Source organism: Megascapheus bottae, chromosome 19, assembly GCF_031878675.1.
Source record: "Megascapheus bottae isolate mThoBot1 chromosome 19, mThoBot2.hap1, whole genome shotgun sequence".
NCBI classification, from domain to species: Eukaryota; Metazoa; Chordata; class Mammalia; order Rodentia; family Geomyidae; genus Megascapheus; species Megascapheus bottae.
The window spans coordinates 5745397-5768619 of NC_143527.1; the positions used below are offsets into that span (position 1 = coordinate 5745397).

Below are 23223 nucleotides of genomic sequence, written 5' to 3' on the forward strand. Positions count from 1 at the left end.
CATTCTGTACAGAGATGCTGGTGTTGCCACGGTCGATTGTGAATACCAACCATGAAATCTGAAATGGAGACACAGAAAGATGAAACACTAGCAGACAGATTTCTTCAGAATGATCAGATAGGAATGTCAGATCTGAATGGCTTGTTTGCTAATTTATCACTATTCTTGCCCATTTAATCAAGGGAGCAGCATATCTTGGGATAGGTGTATTTTCATTTTTCTTCTTCTATTTATTGAGTCCCATTACTAAAGATATAAACAAAATATTTATTTTGAGGTTGGACCAAATTTTACAGTGTGCCAATTGTTTCACGCTGTGCTCATGAAAAAGCAACAAAAAGAGCCTAGAAATTAATTAACACCACCTACCATTGAGAAGCTCCCTCTCTCTGGAAACTGAGTCAGGCTTTGAGAGACTCTCTCCCGAGTTAGTGTGAGGAGGAATGAATAGCCTGATTTGGGAGACATGGTCACTGAATACCACACATTACCCTGTGCACACCTCAGAGGGACCTGCGCACTCTTCTGGAAGGTTCTACTTGGAGAGGCCTCATGAAGTGTTAACCTAAGTCAGCCACCAGCTGTGTGAGGGAGCCAGGCTTCAGAGCCTGGCTCAGCCTCTGCTCTTCCAGCGTCTGAGACATCCAGCTGCGTCCGCCACGCCACCCTGACCACTCAGAAACAGAATACAGTGGCTGTCAGTTAAGGAAACACTATTGAGCAATATCAGTTTAAACATGCACACACACACACACACACTAGAAAACAGCATCCCAAGTACCCTGGCTTCTACATAGAAGAAAACAGTCTGGTTTCATACAGCTATGTCACAACTAAAACAGATAGTTGTGTTTATTATCACTTCATCACAAAGCACCGAATTTTCCCTTCTGACTGAAGTGAGCGACGTACACCACATCATTTTCCTTGCTAACTGATTTATCTCTTGGTGTTATTATCCTGATTGTTTGTATTTGTTGACTCACAGAATTCCAGTAGTATTATAAATGTTCAATAAGACACTGAGTATCTTAGAGCTTTGGCTTTCAGCCGTGGATATGGGAGGTAGTGATTGTCACTTACTCTCGCTCCTTCTGTAAGACGTTGTGGGACTCCTCCAGCTGAGCCTGCAATGCTGAAGTGTCCGCCCCTCTGTTCTCTGCAGGCAGACTCACTGCATGCAGTGTGAGCCCAGCAGTCGTTCTACATCTACCACTGGGGAATAAACCGCTGCAATCCAGACTGCGGTTCATCTCTTCATTTAATCTTATCGGGTCATTAACAATATCTTCCTGAAGAAAAAAACACATGAAAATTACTAGTGTTGAACATTTAAGTCTCTTTGCAAAACTCAAGAACAAAATCTACTTTCAAAAGGAAGGAAACGTTCTCATAGCACCAAGCTTATATGATGATCACTGCCATTCCCTAAGAGGTATTATATGACCAAATGAACCTGCATCCCCCCAGTTTACTTTTCCATGTTCTACTATTAGAATAAGAAGACGGCCTTAACAATTTGCCTTAAGTTTTGCCTCTTTTTTCTAATCATTACAAAAGAAACCCTTTATGTAAACTTGAATATATTTAAAGTGGTTTTTTAAAAATTCATGATTTTTTACAGCTGGTTTTGGCACAAGATCCTTGAGGGTTTCAAGTAAAGCAAAAGGATTTTTATAAGCACATATTTTTGGAAAACAGGTAGAATTCTCAGGGCCTTGTATGTTACCATAGACTTGGTTATTGGACTTTACTAGTTCAGTCTCAAGGAGAATTAAGCATGATAGTTTAATTAGTACAGACAGCAATTACCACAACATATTGCTCAAAAAATCCTATGTCATAATTCCACAATTTTACTAAATTTGTGTTGGAGAAATGTGTACATAATTTAAATTTCCCCCAGATATATGAGTTTTAAATAAAATTAAATTGAATTTCAATTTTTACCACATTTCAATCCTAAAGCACTATGTGGATGTCAGGTTATATTACATTATTTATCCCAATGGCCTCCAGAATTTAATATTGTAAGTTCTGATACATCATTTAAAATAGTAAGACATGTATCTTTCCTTTAAAGTCTAAGAAAGGATGCAATATACCACATAAGCTATGAATAGGCAAATATCTTCCTCCTTAGGCCAGAATTGTCATGAAAATTGTTCAGAATAAACAGTTGATTCAAGTTTCTTGAACGTCCTATGTTTATTTCCCTACAATCAGAGGGAATCATATTTATTCTCCCCTCTAAAACTTTAGTCAGAACCTGCTATTTGCAATTTATTCTTGACCTTGATTATATTCCAAATTAAACTTGAAGAATTTCCCAGAATGACACATGCATAAATTCCTTAACTCCTACAGTATGGCGTTTTTGCCATCTATAGAAATATTTTGGGAGTCCCAGGCACGCTGTACCATCTAAACTTCCTCATCCCCAACACTGTGCTTGGATTTGCCCATCGCCATAAAATGAATTTTAACAGCATAAAGGTTTCTATCTATACATCCACAAAGGTACTAGCAGCCTGGACTGTGAACTCAAACAAATAAAACAAAAGTTAGAAGGCCCAAGAAGCCAAAGCAACGTTCCTCCCCTCGTCTTGGCCTTTCTTTTCGGATGGAATTTCAGTCGCATCTACCATACATTTTGGGAAAGAAGGAGACTTTTCATGGCCTTCACCGCTGTAAGGAATGGACTGGCGTTTTTAGATAAGCCATCGCACAGACAGGTGGAGCGAGACCCACGGATGCCACCGGGGGAGGGAGCATGAACTCCCACCAGGGCCCCACCTCTTCGGTGGACTGTTAGGAGTGTTTGGGGAGGTAATTGCAAGAAAAGGGAAACTGATGTCAGAGGAAGATCCTCACCATGGCCCTTGGGCGGTGGCCCTTCCCCCTCCTCCCCATCCTCACCATCATCTTTCAGCCCCAGGAGGATCGTTTTCCTTACCTTGCTGCGTGTCCTTCTCCCTGCAGGAGACCTCGTGTCCCCTGCGGATCCCCACGGTGGGGAACTCCCGGGCCAGGGCTCTCTGCGCAGCTCTGCCCCGCCAGGCAGCCCGGGGTCCTGGCTGGGCTGGGCTCCAGGGGCCTGGGGTGGACATGTCACTCGTTGCTTCTTTCTCAGGGCACTCAATTCCTTGGTGACCAGGTCGAGTTCGAGTCGGAGCTGCCTTCCTTCCTCTCTGGCCACGTTCCTTTCGCCTCGCACTTTGCTCCATTTTTCTCTCCAGTTCGCCGTGCAGTCTGACCACCAGCGCATGGTCTTTTCCATCTGAGCCGCCCTGGCTTGGGCTTCGTGGAGCTCGCGCTGGCGAAGTTCTTCGCAGATGTCCCACGCGGGGCCCCCGGTGCGCGCGGGGCTGGGGTGGGCGCGGGCTGGGGGCTGCTCGGTGTGGGGGGGGCCCTGGAAGACGTGGGTCTCCTCAAGGAAGCGATGGAGGGCGTCCAAGTTCATGGCCATATCTGAAAGAACAGAGGCGCACAGGTAAATTCCCAGGAACAGCCGCGGGACACCGTCCTCGGGTCCCTGGGATTCATGTCACAGAAGAACCCACGCGCTCGTGACTGTCCCCCAAGAAAACACCAAGCGCCCCAGGCAAGTTGTGCAAGATACAAGTGAAAATGTAACTCCGATTGTCCTTCTCCACAACTCCAGTAGGATATGTGTTGTGATAGCCCCATCACACAACCAGAATGTCCACTAGCCTTAGCCAAAATTTATGGAGGTGGAGTGCAGACTGTTCTGATACAGGCACACAGAACCATTTCCTGTCCACAGAGGCTGTACCGTGACCAGTCTACAGTTCCCTTGATGCTCTCCATCTCCAGGACACGACTGGGTGGGTTCTGGCTGATGAGAATGCAGGCCTCAGGAAGAAGAGACCAACCATCAAGAGACAAACTCTTTCATGTGAGACAGTTTGGAGGAAGCAAGTTGCCATCTTGTGCCATCTGAAGTGGGGGTGGCACACAGGCTAGAAGCATCTTGATTTAGTGACCTTGATTTCTAGACCTCTGATTTCTTTGCTCTATAAGAAGGGTTGCCTATATTTATATGAACAATGATGGGTGGGTTTTCTGTTCCTGGCAAAAGAAAGACCACAACTGATAAAGCGATTGATGCCTAAATTAATTACCATACTCAATATTATGATAAGCTCAACACTGAAAAGATTAATCCTAAGGCGAATTATGACCAACTTTCACTTAGGTATGAGGATACTGTATAGCAAAAGTAAAAATAATCTTGGCCATTACAAAGCCTTGCAAAGGAACTCAAACCAATTTTCTATATAAATCCCCAAACAAATACATGTGAAAACGTATATGACTTTTATCAGTATGTATGCACATTATTTTATTCAATTTAGCTATGCAGCATATTAAGAATATGACATGAGGAGAACAGTCAAAAGGGTGCATTAATCAAGATACGCTGTGCTCAAAATTGAAATGTTGAATTGAACCTCCTTTAAATAACTACCCGTGGATAAAAATAATAAAGACCACGACAAATACATTTTCCTGAAAACAATTGCTTAAAGCATGCAGGTTGGTTTTCAAATTGATAAATGTCCAAGGTTGTGTGAAATTAACCTAACTTTATTTTCAGAAGCCCAACACTTTCTGATATAAATAATCTTAGGTACTTTATGTGCATGACATTAATTTCTCCTACCTTTTTATATTTGCTTTTATGTAGTTCCAGATCATAAACCATCTCTTTATGAATCCACTGATTTAATCAACTGACTGACTCTCATTATGACAACTAACTTACAAAACATGACTTTATAATTAGGAAAAATAGTATAAGGTATTTTTAAAGGACTACAACAGTAGTGCTATTTAATTAAAAGACTTCATAATATGCAAGTTGATGGGTGTTAACTTTTAGTTATAGGGCTAAGACAGTTTAACAAGAACTCAGAATGACCAGTCCAGCCTTCTTTAGAGTTTGTAGTAATATAGGTTCACCGCTGTCATTTTATATGTTAATATTACTATATGTCCAGCAATATTTTAATTAATGATATATTGGTCTTATTTTCCTTTCATTGTCTATAATCCAGAGGACAGGGGTAACACTACTTACCATTTCTAAAGCATTACTAAACCAAAACCAAGATAAAGGAGAAAATAGAAAAAAAACATATAATTCTATATCTTTTGGTTGGGATCCCAAAGTGAAAACCAAGAATTTAATCCAACATATTACACATACGTTTATCCATGCCATTTTTTCAAATTAAATCTGTGTCATAAAATTCTAATGTCTTTAAAATGTTTCATTAACTTTTATAACACCAATATTTTGAAGACTCTATAATTGTATTCTGGAGCATTAAGATCTTCCTACCAATTAAGTATGTGGGGTTTTTTTTCACATCTAACTAAATAAAAATAAGCTGGGTTCAATTTTTTAGTCCTTGAACGTTAATAATATTTTTTTCTAAAAATATTTTATTTATTGTTTATCTATCAAGCAAGGGTACCATGCTTGAGATGGTAGTACATAGTACACATGTGCATTTGTTAAAGCATTCACTTTCCCCATATATTGTACATGCCTCCAGGTTTGTTTCAAAGGATTGTGACAGTGTTTGCCAAAGGATATAACACTAGACTTTCCATGGAAGGAAGTATTTCAATGCTGTTTACTCTCTAGATCCTCCTACTGTTTTCTGCATTATAAAGATGCTCAGGGTGGAAAGCCATCGTTAACACTGTGGATATTTTTAATTTAAACAAGTAGATGGGGCTGGGAGTTTGGTCTAGTGGTAGAGTGCTTGCCTAGCATGCACAAGGATTCAATTCCTCAGTACCACATACATAGAGAAGCCAGAAGTGGTGCTGAGGCTCAAGTTGTAGATCTCTAGCCTTGAGAAAGTCCAAAAATAGTGCTCAGGCCCTGAGCTCAAGCCCAGGATTGGCCAAAAAAAAAGCAAGTAGATCAATAGTGACTATTCTACAAAAACATATTATTAATAAATTATGACTCTTGCCAAAGAGGAGCTTAATGTATAAGTTCTAAACTTCATTATTTGTGATTTCAACTCATCTTCTTTTTGCACAAATAATCTTTGACAAATTATTGAACTATCTATGATCATTAAAAAAAATTGACAGAAATAGAATGGAGTCAATAACATTGAGTTCTATCATTATATGAAAAAATTGCTACAGACGTCACTAGTACATGTGTCTCCTTGGACTGTTGCTCTATTTAATTTTTGAAAAAGAAATGTATTCGTAAGAAAAAAAAAGGAGGAAGGAGTTAGAGTTAGGAGGATGGTGATTTCAGAAAAGATCAACAAAAGGTGATGAAACCCTATGGCAAAACCACACCAGATATGGTGGTACTTGCCTTTAGTTCCAGTTAGTATGAAGGGATAGGGAGGACGATCTTGTTAAGAGGCTAGGCAGGAATAAAACTGTGAGATCATATCTGAGAAACAAACTAAAAGCCATTCTAGGAGCATGGTTCAGACGGTAGAGTACATGCCTAACAAGTGTTCAATGGTAAATCCAATCATCAGCCATAACAGAAAGGCAAGAACCAAAACAGGAAGTGCTTGACAAATGAGATGCACAGTGCCCTGAAATTCAAGTAAAATATGTTAAGAAAATCTCAAGGAATAATTCTTTCCCTATGAAAAAAATCAATAGTGTCAAAATAACATTCATTTTCAATACAGTGAGAGTGGCCATTATCAAGAAAATTGATAGCGGCAGGGGTGTGGACAAAATGAACGCTACTACACTGTTAGTGGGAATGTAAACTGGTTCAACCACTTTGGAAAGCAATATGGAGGTTCCTCAAAAGACTAACCATAGAAATCCCCTATGACCCAGAAACCCAACTCCTGGGCATTTACCCAAACAATCACACACAAGGCCACACTAAAGCTACCATCACAACCATGTTCACTACACATTATTTATAATAGGTAAGATATGGGAACAACCCAGATGCCCCTCGGAATATGAATGGATCAAGAAAACATGAATTCCAATATATGGAGATAGAGATTTTTTTGCTTTGTTTTTAATATACTGTATGAGGTTCATTTTTTCCCTTCTTTTTCCTTCCTCCTTTAGTTTAGCCCCTGTTGTCAGTGTTTGATTTTGGCACCCTGTGTCTTGTGTATATGTTTATCTTATCTGGGGAAGGGGAGAATAAAAAAATGGTGGGACAGGGAAAAATGGCAAACCAATATGACAACAATAATCACAAGACTCTATATTGGTAATGAACTTTACCACTTGGTGGAGGGAAGCTGGAGGAGGGAAAGTGGGAGAAGATGAGGGAGATGGTAGCAATATTTGACAAGAAATATATTCATTACTTCAATTATACATTTGTAATCCCTCTATACATCACCCTTTCAATAAATTCGTAAAAAATACACAATGAAATATATTCTAGATTATTTCAAAACATCTTGGACATTTTTATGTCAACAGACTGTACTACACAAAAGTTAATCTGTTGATCCAGACATAGTAGCAGAGGAGAAGAGAGGAGAGGGGAGGAGAGAAGAAAGGAGGGGTAATGGTAATAAGAACAGTCATTAGGAAAAGAATAAATGAGTACTTTTTCAGTTGTTTAAAGCTCAGATGGTTACTTCACCAAAGGACTGTAATTTTAAATCAATGATAGAAATAAATTGCTTAAAACATAGGTACATGAATACACAAATATGTATATTTATAGGGGCAAAGAATTAGGGTGACATTAAGACTTGCATGATCTGATTAAGTAAAAGCTATCTTCCTGCCTTCGTTTTGAGGAATGACACAGGATTCACACAAGGAGCTCTGTCCTTGCTTGCTTCCCAGGGCTGAGATCTTGGAGTACCATCTGTGGTGGTGAGACTCCTGCATTGCTGCTGCAAATCAACAGACCCTCCGATCTCAAGCTGAGAGTTACAGGAAGACTTCAGAAAAATGTCTGAGAACAATGTTTCTTGGAGATGCACGATTATAAAAATATATCCTTTTTAAAAAAATAAACTTTCAAAATAATTGCTCCATTTAGTATCATGATACTATTACCATTGCCATTGATTTAAGAAAGCAAAAATGAACTGAAGTAAAAAATATATCACCTTATAGGTCAGAGGCAAAAGGTGTTCTGCCTTACCTCCTTGGACTGTGAGTCCAGGTAGGAAAAAAGACCTTGGATGTAGAACACATTTTGTAAATTGCCTGTGTGCCATTTGTAATGAGTCTTACAGAAATTAAATTTCTGTTTGCTGGAAGACTGATCATCTTAGAGTCTTAATAGAGCTTTGAAATCCAAGCAAAATTTGGAATGAAAAAAACTGAAGATTTCTTTAGCCATAGTTTGCAACCACTTTCATTAGTACCAAAATAATTTTAAGAATGATCTGATTTCTGAAGGCATTTCTGAGACTTCTCATCAATGGGTAAACATTGAAGCATAAAGATACTTTATGAAAGTATAACTGCTTAAGTGTATTTTAGCAATATATTTATAATCTAGACCACTTATTCATTTATATGAAGATTTGACATTTATTGAATCCACTTCATTTAAAAAAATATTTGTATTCATGTCAAGTTTTCAGTGGACCAAACCACAAATCAATCTTTCATATGTAATATAAGTTAATAGTTCCAAATACTAAGTTAAAAGGTTCTTTAAGACCATAAGTCAAATAATGAAATTAAAATTACCTGTATGGGAACTCCAGAGGCTCACAGAATCTTATTTTTTGCCAGTTTTGGGCCTTGAACTCAGAGCCTGGGCACTGTCCTTGGTCTTTCTCAAGGCTAGAGTTCTACCACTTGAGCCACAGCACCATTTCTGGCATTTTGCTATGTATGTGGTGCTAAGGAATTGAACCCAGGTCTTCGTGCATGCTAGGCAAGCACTCTACCACTTGGTAGAAACTACCAAGAAGCTTATTTTTATTTAAGTATATCTCTAGCCCTGTTTCCAGATGGCTAAGAAAGAAAGTATTCATTTTAATGGAAAAATACTGACTAGGCTTAGTAATGCAAACACTTCACCCCTTTCCAAAGTTGGACAGACAGCACTGATTCCAGAGTTCACCTTGCCTCCTAAGTGCTATCTTATATAACCTTGTGAGGACTAGTCAACAAAGAAGAGCACAAAATTGTTTCCATAAATCTTACCTGTAAAGAACTTAAGAGCAGAAACAAATAACTTGAAAGAATTATTATTACTAAAGGGCAGGAGGGCACAGTCACTGCAAACTAGGTGGTGTTGAAAGAAAAAATACATTGCTTTCCAAGACTGGTCTTTTTTAAAAAACTTAAAAGCTGTAAATGATGGATTCTTAAAACATTGAGGTAACCAATATTGTCCAATATTTATGAGCATTTCAAGGTTCCAGAGAACAAAACTGCAAACTGTACAACTTTGCTCTGCTCTTATTAAGCAGCGTTCCCAAGTCATTTACCCTGTTTACACACACATAACTGAGAAAGGACTTCACAGATCTCTGCACTGTGGAGATGGCCAGGGAGCTCTTTGGTGTAAAAAAACCATTCGGCTCCATTTTCTCAAGCCATACAATGGAATGCGCAGGGCTGCCAAGCTGCTCCCTCCGCTGACTGGAACGTCCTCTTGGGCCAAGGGAGTGAGGGCTGAAGAATGCAGTCCCAATGGTTCTCATATGTGCACAACGTCTATGCATATGTCATATTGTTTATCTGGAATTTTGTTTTCTCTTTAAGCAGTGATGACCATGTTGCTGCTACAGAGTAAAACAATTCATTCTTCTATAATTCAAAACAGAGTAAAGGAAATACTTCAATATCGACATTCCCAAAATTGCACCAAATGCCATATAGAGCATCTAAGGGGGGAAAATAAGGGAAAGATAACTTTTTCTGCACAAATAAAAAGACCAGACTGAAGAATTCTACATGCGCCCACTAGAGTTCCAGGATAGGAACATAAAAACAATTTATCCATATGCCCCTAAGCAGTTGTACAGAAAGGTTATCCCTGTATACTGATTCAATGAACCAAAAACTTTAACCTATAGCAGTTAATATCTAACTTGTTTCTTCAGTATCTCCACTGAACCTTGTCCATATAGAAGCCATTCAACTTGAGAAGGGATAATCCCATGGTAATTAAATCACACTATATAGTGGGACCCTAGATTCCAGAGTTTGCAGTAGCAAATTGCCACAAACTAAGTATCTTAAGCTGACACAAATGCATCATAGTATAGCTCTGAAAGATCAGAAGTCTTCAGGAAATATCACTAAGCTAAAATCCAGAGATTCTGAGGGAGTTGCTACCTCCATCCGTTTCTGCCATTAGAGGCCACCCCTCTCATCCTTCCACCCTCCTTATTTAACTGTGCAATACGGCACACTACCTCTCTAACAAGGATCCTTGCTATTAAATTGAATGCACACAGATAGTCCAGGATAATCATTTCTTCTCAAAATGATTATCATAATTACCTGTTACTCTGTAATATGATATATCCCAACCTCTGTAGATTAGGGGGTGAACCTGTTTCATGGTCATCTTTTCTACAGGCAGGAAAAAGCTAATTGACTTTGAAAGCACATCAATTTCAGTTCAAACTCTAGCTTTGCTACTTGTCAGATCTTTGATCTATAAAACCTCATTAAAAGTTTCCTGGATTGCTTTCTTGTTAAACATGACATTTGAATTATGATGTAAAAATCAATGTTAATAAATTCTTTAATAAACATTTTTAAAAAGTTTCTCTGGAATAAAAAAATGAATACAATATTCAGGAATCTATAATGTGTTTAGTTCAAGAATTTTGTATGAACGTTTCCTCTCCTTGTTTTAGCTTCCACAACAAAGTCACATTTTCACCAGTGTGCTGCATTTGTACTGCTTTTACTTCTTTTCACACTGTTTTATCTGCCTGTGAATACTCCTTTCTACGGTAAGTTTTGGTGTCAGAATTACAAATAAGCTCAGAATTATCCATCCAGATGTTCTTTCCTTCTTGCCAAATTGGCCCCTAACGATATACCAAACAATTAAAAATTCCTTTTTTTCTTTTGCCATTTTTACCTTAATTTCCCTTCCTACCTGTCTTTTGATGGTTCCGTCCCTGTTCCTTCTTGGATTCCTTTTTTTCCCTCAGATGTGTCCAGAATGACTCCCAGTAGAATTATCTTCGACATGGCCTGCCAAGTTCATGCATACCAAACACTGCCTCGCAAAGTGTGTATTTTGGCTAGCTCGCTATCTGATGTGTTCTGTAGGACTCTCTATGGCTCTGCTGGACACAGCCTCTGGAAGTTAATTTCTTTCTATTGTACACATCCGGGACATCCATGGTGTCTCTGTGCACCCAACAGTTCAAGTTGAAGCACTCACTTCTTGCTTCTTAAGTCTCTTATTCCTCCCAGGTACTTCCCGTTTCTGCTTCCCTGCCTCTACTCTGGGGTGAAATCCTCCACCTCTCAGCTTCTGTTGAGGTGCCTGTTAGCACTGCTGCAGCAGACCTGGTAGAGCTCATGTGGCACCCAAAGTAGCTTTAAAAAATGTACGTACACACACACACACACACACACACACACACACACACACACACACGTGACTAGATAAAGCTGATACATATGGAACCATGTCTATCCAGGAATGTCCCACAGTTTTAGACTTTGAAGCATCAGATTGCACGTTTTAAATATATAACACTGTGTGTTCGAGAGATATCTCAGGAACAGTAATATTTAAATGTAAATAACATTAAAAGGAAAGATGAAACATAATGAATTCCTTACTTTCCACACGCTTAGCATTGCACATGCTATTTTAAGAGACATGTACATGTTACATGTACACTAGAAAAAATCATGTTGAGTGAGATAAGTCAAGACCAAACGAACGAAAGGTGCATGGATATTAAATCCAAACAGTACAAGAGCGAGGACTTAATACTCAAATATTCTCGGTCATTGACATGAATTTGGAGACATAAATATATCTATCTAGACGTTTAAGACTACAATAAGTTATAAAGTCTATAGACATATGTTGATATAGTATATAGATTGATATGCATCTATGACATACAGACTCAGCTTAATTTTAATTCTTTTCTTAAATTTATGTGCCAAGGCTTGCATATGGAGATTTTTTTCTTGAATATTTGTTTGTAGAACATAACATTCGAAATATGATGTAAAAAATTCCAGTGTTAATAAAAATTTTTAATTAAAAAAAAACAAATGGTAATGTCAGGAGGATATGCCAAATACAAGGCTCCTCTGGCAAAAGTTTATTCTCATTCTGTTTTCTGGACAGTTTCACGAGGATTGGACATAGGATGTTTCTTAATGCTTTGGACAGGATGTGTTGTTAAGCTTTGTGTTAGTGTTACATCCTGTGTCCTCATCCTCTACTTGGAAAATGTCCACATCCCTTTGAGTGTTGAGAGGCATGGTTTGCTGTTGTTTGTGTTTTGTGTTGCAGGGGTGGGATCAATACTGGATTTGAACTCAGGGCCTTGTTGTTTGCTGTTCTCGTTATCTGTCTCTGGAGCACCCCTTCGAGCTTGGAGGGCACCCACTGGATAAGCTTGTGAATGGTGCTGGTATTTTCTTGGACCACCAGCTTTATTCATGGTGCAATAACCCTTGTCCCAGCTGATCCTCATTTTGAATGGCCTAGGTGGGAAAGAAAAAGCCCAAGAGATGGAAGAGGCAGGAGAGGTGGCCCCAAAGTACTTTAGGAGGCATTGAAAGTTCGATGGATAAAAGATATATACTAATGAAATTTTAAGCATTAACGAAGAGGTATAAAAGTCTTTTCTACTTGCAAAGTACAGTTATTATAACGTACTTAAGTATATGTTTTGCATGATGCTTATAACACTTCTATTAAGCAAGTGTGGATACCTCACAAATTTACAGACTTTGGTAGGCAGTATAAGTTCAGTAGATAAATTCACATTTTCTAATGTTTAGAGCTGTTGCTAGTGAGCCCAAATTTCTTCCTCCGCAAATATTTAGATTGAGTATCAATAGCTTGACCAAATACCACACAAAATGTGAGGTCTTATTGACCCTTTAAGAAGAGGAAATGACATACAAACCCTCAGCTTAATTTTAATTATGTTCTAAAATCTAAGTGCCAGTGATTGTATATAGAGATTTCCTTCTTGAATACTTGATTGTTAAATACGTCATTTGAAATAGGATGTCAAAATAATGTTAATAAATTATTTAATTAAAAAAAGAAAAGAAAAAAAGAAGAGGAAATAAGGGCCAAGGAGAAAAATTTAATTTCATCACAAAACCATCCTGAAGGCCACATGATTTCTTAATCAATTTCCTTTATTTCTTACAGAAAATCCAGATAGTCAGAGAAGAAACAGCGAATCCATACACAAAGCAAATGAGAGCTAATCTTGATATTCTTGGACGGTTTGAACTCAGATCTCCGTAAACAAATTATTATGTCGCTTTTCAAAGGTGAGAAACTGAAAAATTGAAGTGCTCATTCTTTAACTTGTTTTTCCCTGCCATATTAAAAATGTACTATACATGGAAATACTTAAATGTGTGCATGTATATCTGTATATAATTAAGCACATACGTACATCCTACATATGGAGAGATAATTTAACTGGATAGAATGTGGTTTTAATATGACCATTTAAGCAGATTGAATTGCAGCTTTTGGTAAAGGTGAATGTGATTAGTATTTGGAAAAATATTTCCTCTTATTATTTACTTTAAATTCTGTTTTCATTATGATTATATAGGAGAAAATACCATCAATATATTTGAATATAAATTTTTATATCTCATCAATGCTTGGAAAGTTAATGTCACATACAGGGCTCATTTCAAAATGCATACTGGGCCGGGAGTTTGGCCTAGTGTTAGAGTGCTTGCCTAGCATGCATGAAGACCCGGGTTCGATTCCTTGGTACCACATACATAGAAAAAAGCCAGAAGTGGTGCTGAGGTTCAAGTGGTAGAGCTCTAGCCTTGAGAAAGTCCAAGCTCAATGCTCAGTCCCTGAGCTCAAGCCCAGGACTGGCAAAAAACGCACACCATCTTAGAGATTATCAAGTTATCAATAATTTTATTTAATTGCAGATTATGAACTAATATCTACTGAAATATCTTGAAATTATTTTTACCTCCTGAGCATGTGTTTTAGTTAACATGTTTTTGCTACAATAGAAAATTATAAAATCAAGTTTAATGTCATAGATAATCAGAAATTATCAAATTAGTAAAGTAGATGAAAGTATTGTGTTGGAAAGCTCCATTGAATATTTACTCATTAAACAGTAACTAGAAGGAAGAAATGTCAATGAATTCCTGAGAATACTATCACTTTTTCCATAAGAAAATATGTATACATCTTATGAAGAAGGGAGTGTATTGTTTCTGAGTTAACATAAACCCAAGGATTTACAAGATTTACTTTGATTTTATGGAGTAGTCTTGGATCTAATGGCATTAAGTTCAGAAGCTTAGGGCATACTCAGAAAGTTCAGTGTCTGCACTGTATTGATGTATAATGCAATCCAAACTGAAACATTTGGCTTGCATCTTTCACTATCTTGCCAAAAGATCCCATAAAGAGAGGGCTCCAGAGACCTCCTGAACATCAACTCTGAAAGTGGATAGGGAATCCTAATGCATTAAATTATGGCCATGTGGATAGAATTTCCTTTAAATGACCCTTTATTTTAAACCTTAGGGGTAAAGATAGCAAAAAAAATGCATTTGATGTATATGTAACACAACCTATTTGAACAGTACCGTGGGAAATTTATCTACCCCAAAGGGAGATGAGATTTCCACACTAATACTGAATACACTACAGTTTCTATCCTGTTATTTTTAAACACATACATCCAATTAAGATGTCAATTTTTACTATGTGAAATTGAAATCGTTATGAATGCAAATAGTAGACAGATGAGTTTTTCTGTTTATGTGTTTGTTTTATTCCAGAGCAGGGAAAATGGAGTAATCAGAAAAACCAAGTAGATGTGTATGTGTATGTGTATAGATAGATAGATAGATAGATAGATAGATAGATAGATAGATAGATAGAAAGATAGATAGCTAGCTAGCAATCCCCACTGCAGAAAACTAAAGTTGGATCTTTCTTTGTCACCCTGCACTAGAATTAACTGCAAATGGATCAAAGACCTGGAGGTAAAAGCTGACACACTGAAAACTTTACAAGAAGGAATAGGAGATACACTAGGTCTCCTTGGCACAGGTTGAAACTTTCTTAATAAGGACCAAGAATCACAACAAATCAGAGAACGGCTGGATAAGTGGGACTGCATTAAACTGCGGAGCTTTTTTATGGCAAAGGACATAGCTAGTAAATTAATTAGGAAGCCTACAGAGCAGGAGAAGATCTTCACCAACCAAACAATGGACAAAGGCCTCATATCTAAAATATATCAACAACTCAAAAAATTGAATCACTCCAAAGTAACAACCATCCCATTAAAAGATGGGCCAAAGACTTAAAGAGAGTCTTCTCTGAAGAAGAAACAAAAATGGCCTATAGACACATGAAAAAGCACTCAACATCTCTGGTCATAAAAGAAATGCAAATCAAAACAACTCTAAGATTCCACCTCACTCCAGTTAGAATGGCCAGGATCAGGAAAACGAATAATAACAGATGCTGGAGGGGATGTGGCCAGGAGGGATCACTACTACACTGTTGGTGGGAGTGCAAACTCATTCAACCACTATGGAAAGCAGTGTGGCAATGCCTCAAAAGACTAAACATAGAACTCCCCTATGACCCAGCAATCCCACTACTTGGCATTTACCCAACCATCCAGAAACAAGGACATACTAAATCCACTAGCACAACAATGTTCATTGCAGCATTATTTACCATAGCAAAGATATGGAACCAACCCAGATGTTCCTCAGTTGATGAGTGGATCAACAAGTTGTGGTATTTGTACACAATGGAATTCTATGCTGCTGTCAGAAAAAACGACATCGACCCATTTGTTAGGAAATGGAAAGACTTAGAAAAAAATCATATTAAATGAAGTAAGCCAGACTCAAAGGAACGTAGGCTCAATGGTTTCCCTCATTTGTCATAATCAGTAGAAACCTTGGGCTCTACTAGCAGAGATCTGCAATAGAGCAAAACCTTGATACATAAGGCCATATAGTATGAAGCTAATTGAAAGGACCTCCAGGATATTGAAACAAAAGCCATATAATGAATGATTGTTGTCCTTAATGTACTATGTTATCTCTTATCTCCTTTGCTGTCCCTTGGGTATCTCATAGTGTTACAGTATCTCACTTTGTTATCTGAAATATTGAATTTATTTGTATTTGGTTATTCGAAATTTGATAGGGAAGGGGGGAAAACCAAGATGGGGGGGTGAGGTGCGGGGGAGGGTAATGGGTACCAAGACATGTGAAAGGGTATTAATATATGTGAATTAACGCACCTTCTATCTGGCAAATATCATGTAACCCTTTTCTTAATTACAATAAAAAATATTTTTAAAAATCCCCACACAATTTAGTCAATTTTTTCCTATTTATAACACCATAATATTTTCCAAATAATCATGCTTTTGATTAGTAGTTAATCTTATAATATATGGTTAGCAAGAGGAACACATATTAGTATGTTTTAAGCTTGAAGCCAGGGCCTTGTCAATTAAAGTATTTTTTCATTATTATTGTCCTAAAAATATTACATTTAATAATAAAAACCAGGTGTTAATTCCAGCACTGAATAGGCAGAGACAGGAAGATGGAGAGTTTTAGTCCAGTTCTGACTATGAAAGAAGACCCTGTCTCAAAATCAGTCAATCCAAAAATACATAATACATATGGTCAATAAATACATAACACACAAGGAATAAAGCTTGCCAGCTTACATTAAATAGAAAGTTAGTTAAGATATTGATATAGCAACAAAATTTCATAGAGTATTCTCATATGGTTAAGTTTTATTTTGATTTTTGACACAGAATCTTCCTATCTAGCCCAAACCGATCTTGAGTTTACTATCTGCTTAACTCAGTCTCTGTAGTGCTAGGATTACATGCATACATGACGATGCCCTGCTATAATGAACTAATCTTTAAAGTAATTATAATTACAATTTTAAAAGACTTGGCTATTGAAGAGTAATCTATCTAGTATGCTTGACTTTAAGTCCCTTCAATATGCTTCTATCTGGTATATGTAGACAAATTTTGAATGCCTGAAAGTACATAAATGTACATTTCCACGTGCCATGAGCATTCAGATGACAAAGCACTAGTTCACAGCATCAAGACTTTAGTTCAATTCTAAAATTGGGACACATTTTCATGCAAAATACTCAATAAATCCTGGAATTGGTGGGGATGGTGAAAGTCATTGAAAAGAATCACCAATACTCAAGATGTGTATAGCTTCACTGTGAGTACTACCAAATAGTGATTTATAGCAGGTAAAGAAGATGCTCTTCTGCAAGATATGGATACACTCTAATTCTTAAATTCCCTTCCACATTAGGTTATTCTACTGGAATAAGTATTCTGTAGTTATATTGGTGTACAGCTAGTGATTGTGGGTGTGTGCCTGTATTTATGAACATGCTTCCCACATGCCTGTAAAGATCTGCCATGTGGATATCCCATGCTACCTTCTCACCTCTGTCTGTGAATGGTAATGTCTTATTTCTTGATCAGTTCTCCGCTGTGCGTGCTGGATTTGCTTTTTTTTCATTCTTTGCTTAGTTCCACTAGGAAGTCACCATTTCTGCTAGAGTGAGACGTGGGTTTGTCAGAATCAGAGTCTTGACTTGCCATTTATTACTGAAAAAAAAAGTTCTTTTTTCTCTACTATTTGCTTATTTTAAGTTTCCTTTATTTCTCATTTTTCTTCTTTCTTTCTTCTTTCTTGGGCTCTATTTTACCATTCTTTTTTCTAGTTTCCAGCCCTAGCTAGCGTTAAACTCACAAGACCTGAGGTGTGGTCTCCTGAGTGTTGTCACTGCAGCCATGTTCCATTATCCTAATTTTTATTCCAGTAACCATGGATGAATTATAGAACCAGAAAAGGAGAAATCTATTCGATGATAGGGATTTATGTCTGCCATATTGCTTTCCTTTACTGGTTTCAGATGCTGAGATGTCCTATAATTTTCTTTCTATTAAAAAGATTTTTTCCGGTGACTTTTTAAGCAGAAACGATAGCTACCTTTCAGTTCTGAAAGACAGTCTTCCCAGTCATGTATTTGACATGTATTCTCTTTCTCAAGGCTGGCCTTCCACCACTTGAGCCACACTCTCATTTCCTTACTACATGGTTTCATTCAGCTTTTAGCTTTCATAGCTCCAGGTGAAAAATTCAGTATTGACAAATTATGTCTATAATCCATTTAGCTATCCCAAGAATCAGTAAAAGTCAAGAAAAGTCTTAAACAAGAAAAAGTTAGACAATATAAAACAATATAAAGTAACAGAACTTAAGACAGTAAGATGTGAACACAAAGTGATGATATTAAACAGGCTAATGGAAATTCATATATAAACACACCTCAGTGAACATGACTAATGACAGTATGAGATTTTTTTCTCAATACTACAACCAGCTCAAGTAATATATCCCCTCAGAATTAACTGCTACATCATTATATGCAACAATAATCAGCTCCAAATACAGTATTCACCAAAAAATGTGAGAAGACAAAAAAAACGTCTTGAAGGAAACCCACTTAGAACACTGCAGTAGGCAGATTTTCTACACAGAATACCAAATGTTAGCCACAAAGTAAAATCCTTACAAATTAGACTCTGATTAATCCTGAAATACCTGTCCCTGAGAAAATACCATCAACATCATTAAAATGCAGAAAATTGCATGAAGAAACTATTAGCCATGTGTATTTGTAACTGTGAATAAATGTGCACACACGAAGAGCACAGAGGGGACTCAAGGTCATGAGTCAACAAGAAGAGTTAACAACATGATTTTTAAATAACATGCTATGGACTTGAAAATGTATCTTGTAAAAGACAATCCTCAGAGTTACTAACCCCAGCAAAGAATTTATATCATTAATTACAAAAAACGTGCAATAGAAAATTCTTATCCATAGAACCATTATGGTAAGGTCAATTCCATCTAGGAATGAAGATTGCAAAACCATACTCACTGCAAGCTGCTGAACTATGAGGGATAAGCGAGGGAACGTGAGAGAAGAGTGTTAGTTTGACACACCAGATGCCATGCTGAGCTCCTCTGAATCATTAGTGTACACTAAAAGACCTGAAATGCCAATCACTAATCCTAACAGCTCAAAATTCAACCTACCCATTGTCTGTGACATAAAATAGATCCATAATTTTTACCATAGCCATGGAAAGAACGGATCGGCACTTGTTATAGATAAATTAATATCACAATCCCAACAGGAAATTTAAAAAATACTGCTCCTGGTAAGAGACAGCAGATTCTCACTTACACTAACCCCCCCCACCAAAAAAAAAAAGAGGCACAGATCCAAATGCAGGGATCTAAAGTGTTTACCTGGGAGTGCAGTCAGATTGAGAGAGCTTTACGGAGTGCTCTCAAATATTGGCAAGACTCTCATATTTGCTATGAGTGATAGCTGTCTGCCTGTATATTCACAGAAGGTTCATTGAGCTATGTGCCATCCAGTTTATTTACTGTATGTATAGCTAACAACATTGGATTTAATCTCAGATATCCAGAAAGCAGCTAATTGCCATGTATTGCTTTGGCAATTATCACCTGTCAGAAGTTTCCAGATTTCATCTTAACTGTGTCCACATGAAAATACAGACAGTGAGCCAGCAAAGGCAAGAAGATTTGCCCCCTATGTGGGACAGATGACAAACTAGTAATTATTACTATGAATATTCTATTTGACTCACTTTTAGCTACACCACTACCCAAGTTCAAATTTCTAGCCAGGTACACACACCTATAATTCCAGCACTTGAGAGGCTGAGTCTAGAAGGCTGAACACCTAAGGATGATGTAGGCTACCCAGAGAATCTGAAACCAGTTTGAGTCACATAGCTAGACCTGTCTTCATAAAACAGAAGGAAACAAAACATCCAGATATTTTTGTCTTATGAAATCAATGACCATTGAAACAGGTACATTCATGCTATCCAAATTTCACTAACAAACACATTCTTGTGATGGAAATAAAAATGAATGTGGGTAGGCAGATTAGGTGTACAGATTTTCTCAATTTCAGGACTAAGTTTTTATCCAAGCACACAGCATCTCCATTCAGAGTTATCATTCCACCAACAATTTATTTTAAAAAGCTTTAATTTATACAGATAAGCCCCAATGTTTTCTGTTTCGAAATCATGAGTAGCGAAGACAGAGACTAGTGGAACTGAAGGGAAAAAGAAACTAAGTATTATTACTTTTATGTTCTTTAAATATATGTTAAATTGCAAACAGGAAAGAAAGAAAGAAAAAAAGAAAGAAAGAAAGAAAGAAAGAAAGAAAGAAAGAAAGAAAGAAAGAAAGAAAGGAAGGAAGGGTGGTCCAGAATAAAGAAAGACAAGATCAGTGATCATTGTGCTACACAAATGCCAAAATTTTAAATGAAAAAAGGAAAATGGGTAACTGATATTTGGTGAACAGGATAAATTCCATTATGAAGTTCTTATTGTTCATTGTAGTTAAGAAAGCCAACATCACTTTTAAATTTCTAACTATCTTTGGGAACATTATAACCTTACCTTACAGCCCCAAGTTTCCCACGGAGTTCCACTGTACAGAATCTAAAAAACAAACCCATAGTCAATTTCATTTTATGCTGTAAGATTATCTACACTGTCTCAAGCCAAAATAGTTCTCAGAAAAATATAATCATGTGAATCAAGCTACTCATAAAAGTAACAATAAACTGAAATGGAAATACAAAAACATTTGCACTATTTTATGTAGCATTTTTTGTCTACAATGTAGCACGTGATACATTGTCTGTCCACAATAGTTCTCTTCAGGCTTTACACACTAACTACTTTCTCCCTGAATGCAAAGAAATAGCTTCTTGTTTATTATAACAGAATTTAACACGAACATCTTATGTCCTGTTTTATTACACATTAAAACAACCAAACATCTATTTTTTTCATATGCTGCTTTTAGCCACTACTAATGCTTTTTATAATAGTTAATAAGTCTTCAAGAGAAAATTTCTACAACTTATTTATTTTCCCAAGGCATGGCAAACAAATAGGAAGCCCTGAAAGGGAACTGGATGTGTTTTTACGTAGATGTGAGGCCCCTGAAAAAGACCATTTCCCCAGAGTCTGTTTTAGCTACAATACCAGAGTTAGTACAGCTGGCTCTTCAGGTTGTCATGAGAATGCCAAGCTGTAACATGCATGGACACTCCAGGCAAAAAGCAGACATTCAATAAAGAGCAGTGACTATTGTATGCTTATTACTGTCACTGCTCCAACTTCCCTCTCTGGACATGATGAATTTGAAACTGAGACAAAAATGCAGAAACCAATTTTCTCATTCATGAATAGTAGTAGCAAAACTTCCACAAGAATGAAGCACTTTTTAGCAAATGTTTTGTTTTCAACTTCTTTTGAGCAGGAAAACAATCTGATAAACTAAAACTAGAGAAGAGGAGATTAATTACAATTTGAAAAACAAAGCATCTTTAGGATAAAATGAAGATCAGGATATAGGAATATAAACAATCCCACTCCAAATTATCTAAAGTTATGGAAATGATCAATTGAAGTCGGCAACTTGAGCTGCTTTCCAGCTCTTGTCCAGATAGAACAAACATTTCACACAGCACAAAGCAGTAAAAGCAGGTTATTTCAGCATAGGATTCAAGCCCTGTCATCAACTCTTAACTTACACCTGGATCTCATGAAGCAGAAAGCATAGATTAAAAAGGAGACTCATGCCTATTAATAATGAAAAATAAGCTTGGGAAAAAGAAGTCAGTGCTCAAGTTTAAAGGGCAGACATATTTAATTTGTGTACAGGTATGAGCAAAACTGTGCAAAACAGTGGGAGATATGGTATACCTATTTTGTGTTTCCTGAGAAGATTGTTCCTAATTTCTCTGAAGTCTCATGTCTTGTTTATTCTGCACACTGAGTAATGATTTGATTTTAATTATCTCTGTTTTGATGACAGTAGAAACTGAAATCTTAAATTTCTTAGGATTAGAACTTTCATCTCATTATTTATCTTGGTCTTCAAGGTTACTAGAACATAGAATATATACAATGAATGGAACCAGAGTAGGCTAAAAACACAATTCAGTGGAAAAAAGAGATTTGAATCAGTATGTAGTTAGGTTTATGAATGCCCATGGAGACAAACAAGTTAATCATATACATTTATAGTCCCTAGGCTAGCTGGAGATTAAAAAATTATTTCTGGCATGAGTATTTTGGAGGAAGTTATTGAAAGGAGAAAATGAGCAGAGTCAATAGGAACTATTTAGTTATGGCTGCTATTTCCAAATGGCCATTCAAAGGAGTTCCACTAAAAATGAGGAATAAACCTCAGAATTAGCCAAGTGCTGGAAGGCTAAGCCTGGAATCTCATCTACTCATCTGTCTGAGATACCAAAGATCCCATTTATAGGTTATTTAGGAAGAGAAGTCAAAGCAAAAAGCAGGACTGGGAGTGTGGACAGTGCTGGAGGCACACAAAGAATGGCTTTGCTTAAAGTATCACTTTTGTGAAAGGACTGCCACAAACAAGTCATCAGATAAGCAACCCAGAGCTATCATTCCCCACATGAAATACTAACATGCTCTGATTCAATCATATTTCAAGGTACTGCCACCTGCATTTTCTCTTACTAGCAAGGAAAATATAATTGGTACTGGCAAATATGCCGGTCGATTCGAACTTCAGCAGTGATGTGAAGGTTTACCAGCAGGACAAATATCATTGTGTCTGAAGTATAAGCTTTCCTCATCAAAGTTAGCTTTTAGCCTTTAAAATTATAAATATATGGTGGATTGATTTTTCTTTTTCAGATCCCTTTTACTTCAAATGAAGTATTGTGGGAAATATGTTTGATGCAAATTAAAGCAATCCTGGGGCCATTTGAAAATGCAATTTCCAAACATTAGAAATTTGACCCTGTGATATATTTGTTCCATTATTTGCTGCTATGTCTGCCTTCAAATTATTTTGGCAGATCAAATGAAATATTCA

At 37.1% G+C, this 23223-nt stretch overlaps 1 protein-coding gene across 1 annotated transcript in view; it reads right to left on the reverse strand.

The window, feature by feature from the left end:
* Positions 1-23223, reverse strand: part of Ccdc102b (coiled-coil domain containing 102B) — a 140578-nt gene that overhangs the window by 92622 nt on the left and 24733 nt on the right. The window contains exons 3-5 of the mRNA XM_090353530.1: positions 20757-20798; positions 2651-3471; positions 1084-1292 (exon numbers count right to left, since the gene is read on the reverse strand). Of these exons, the coding sequence (XP_090209656.1) occupies positions 1084-1292; positions 2651-3469 (1028 nt within the window). The 5' untranslated portion in view covers positions 3470-3471; positions 20757-20798. The remainder of the gene's footprint in view (positions 1-1083; positions 1293-2650; positions 3472-20756; positions 20799-23223) is intronic.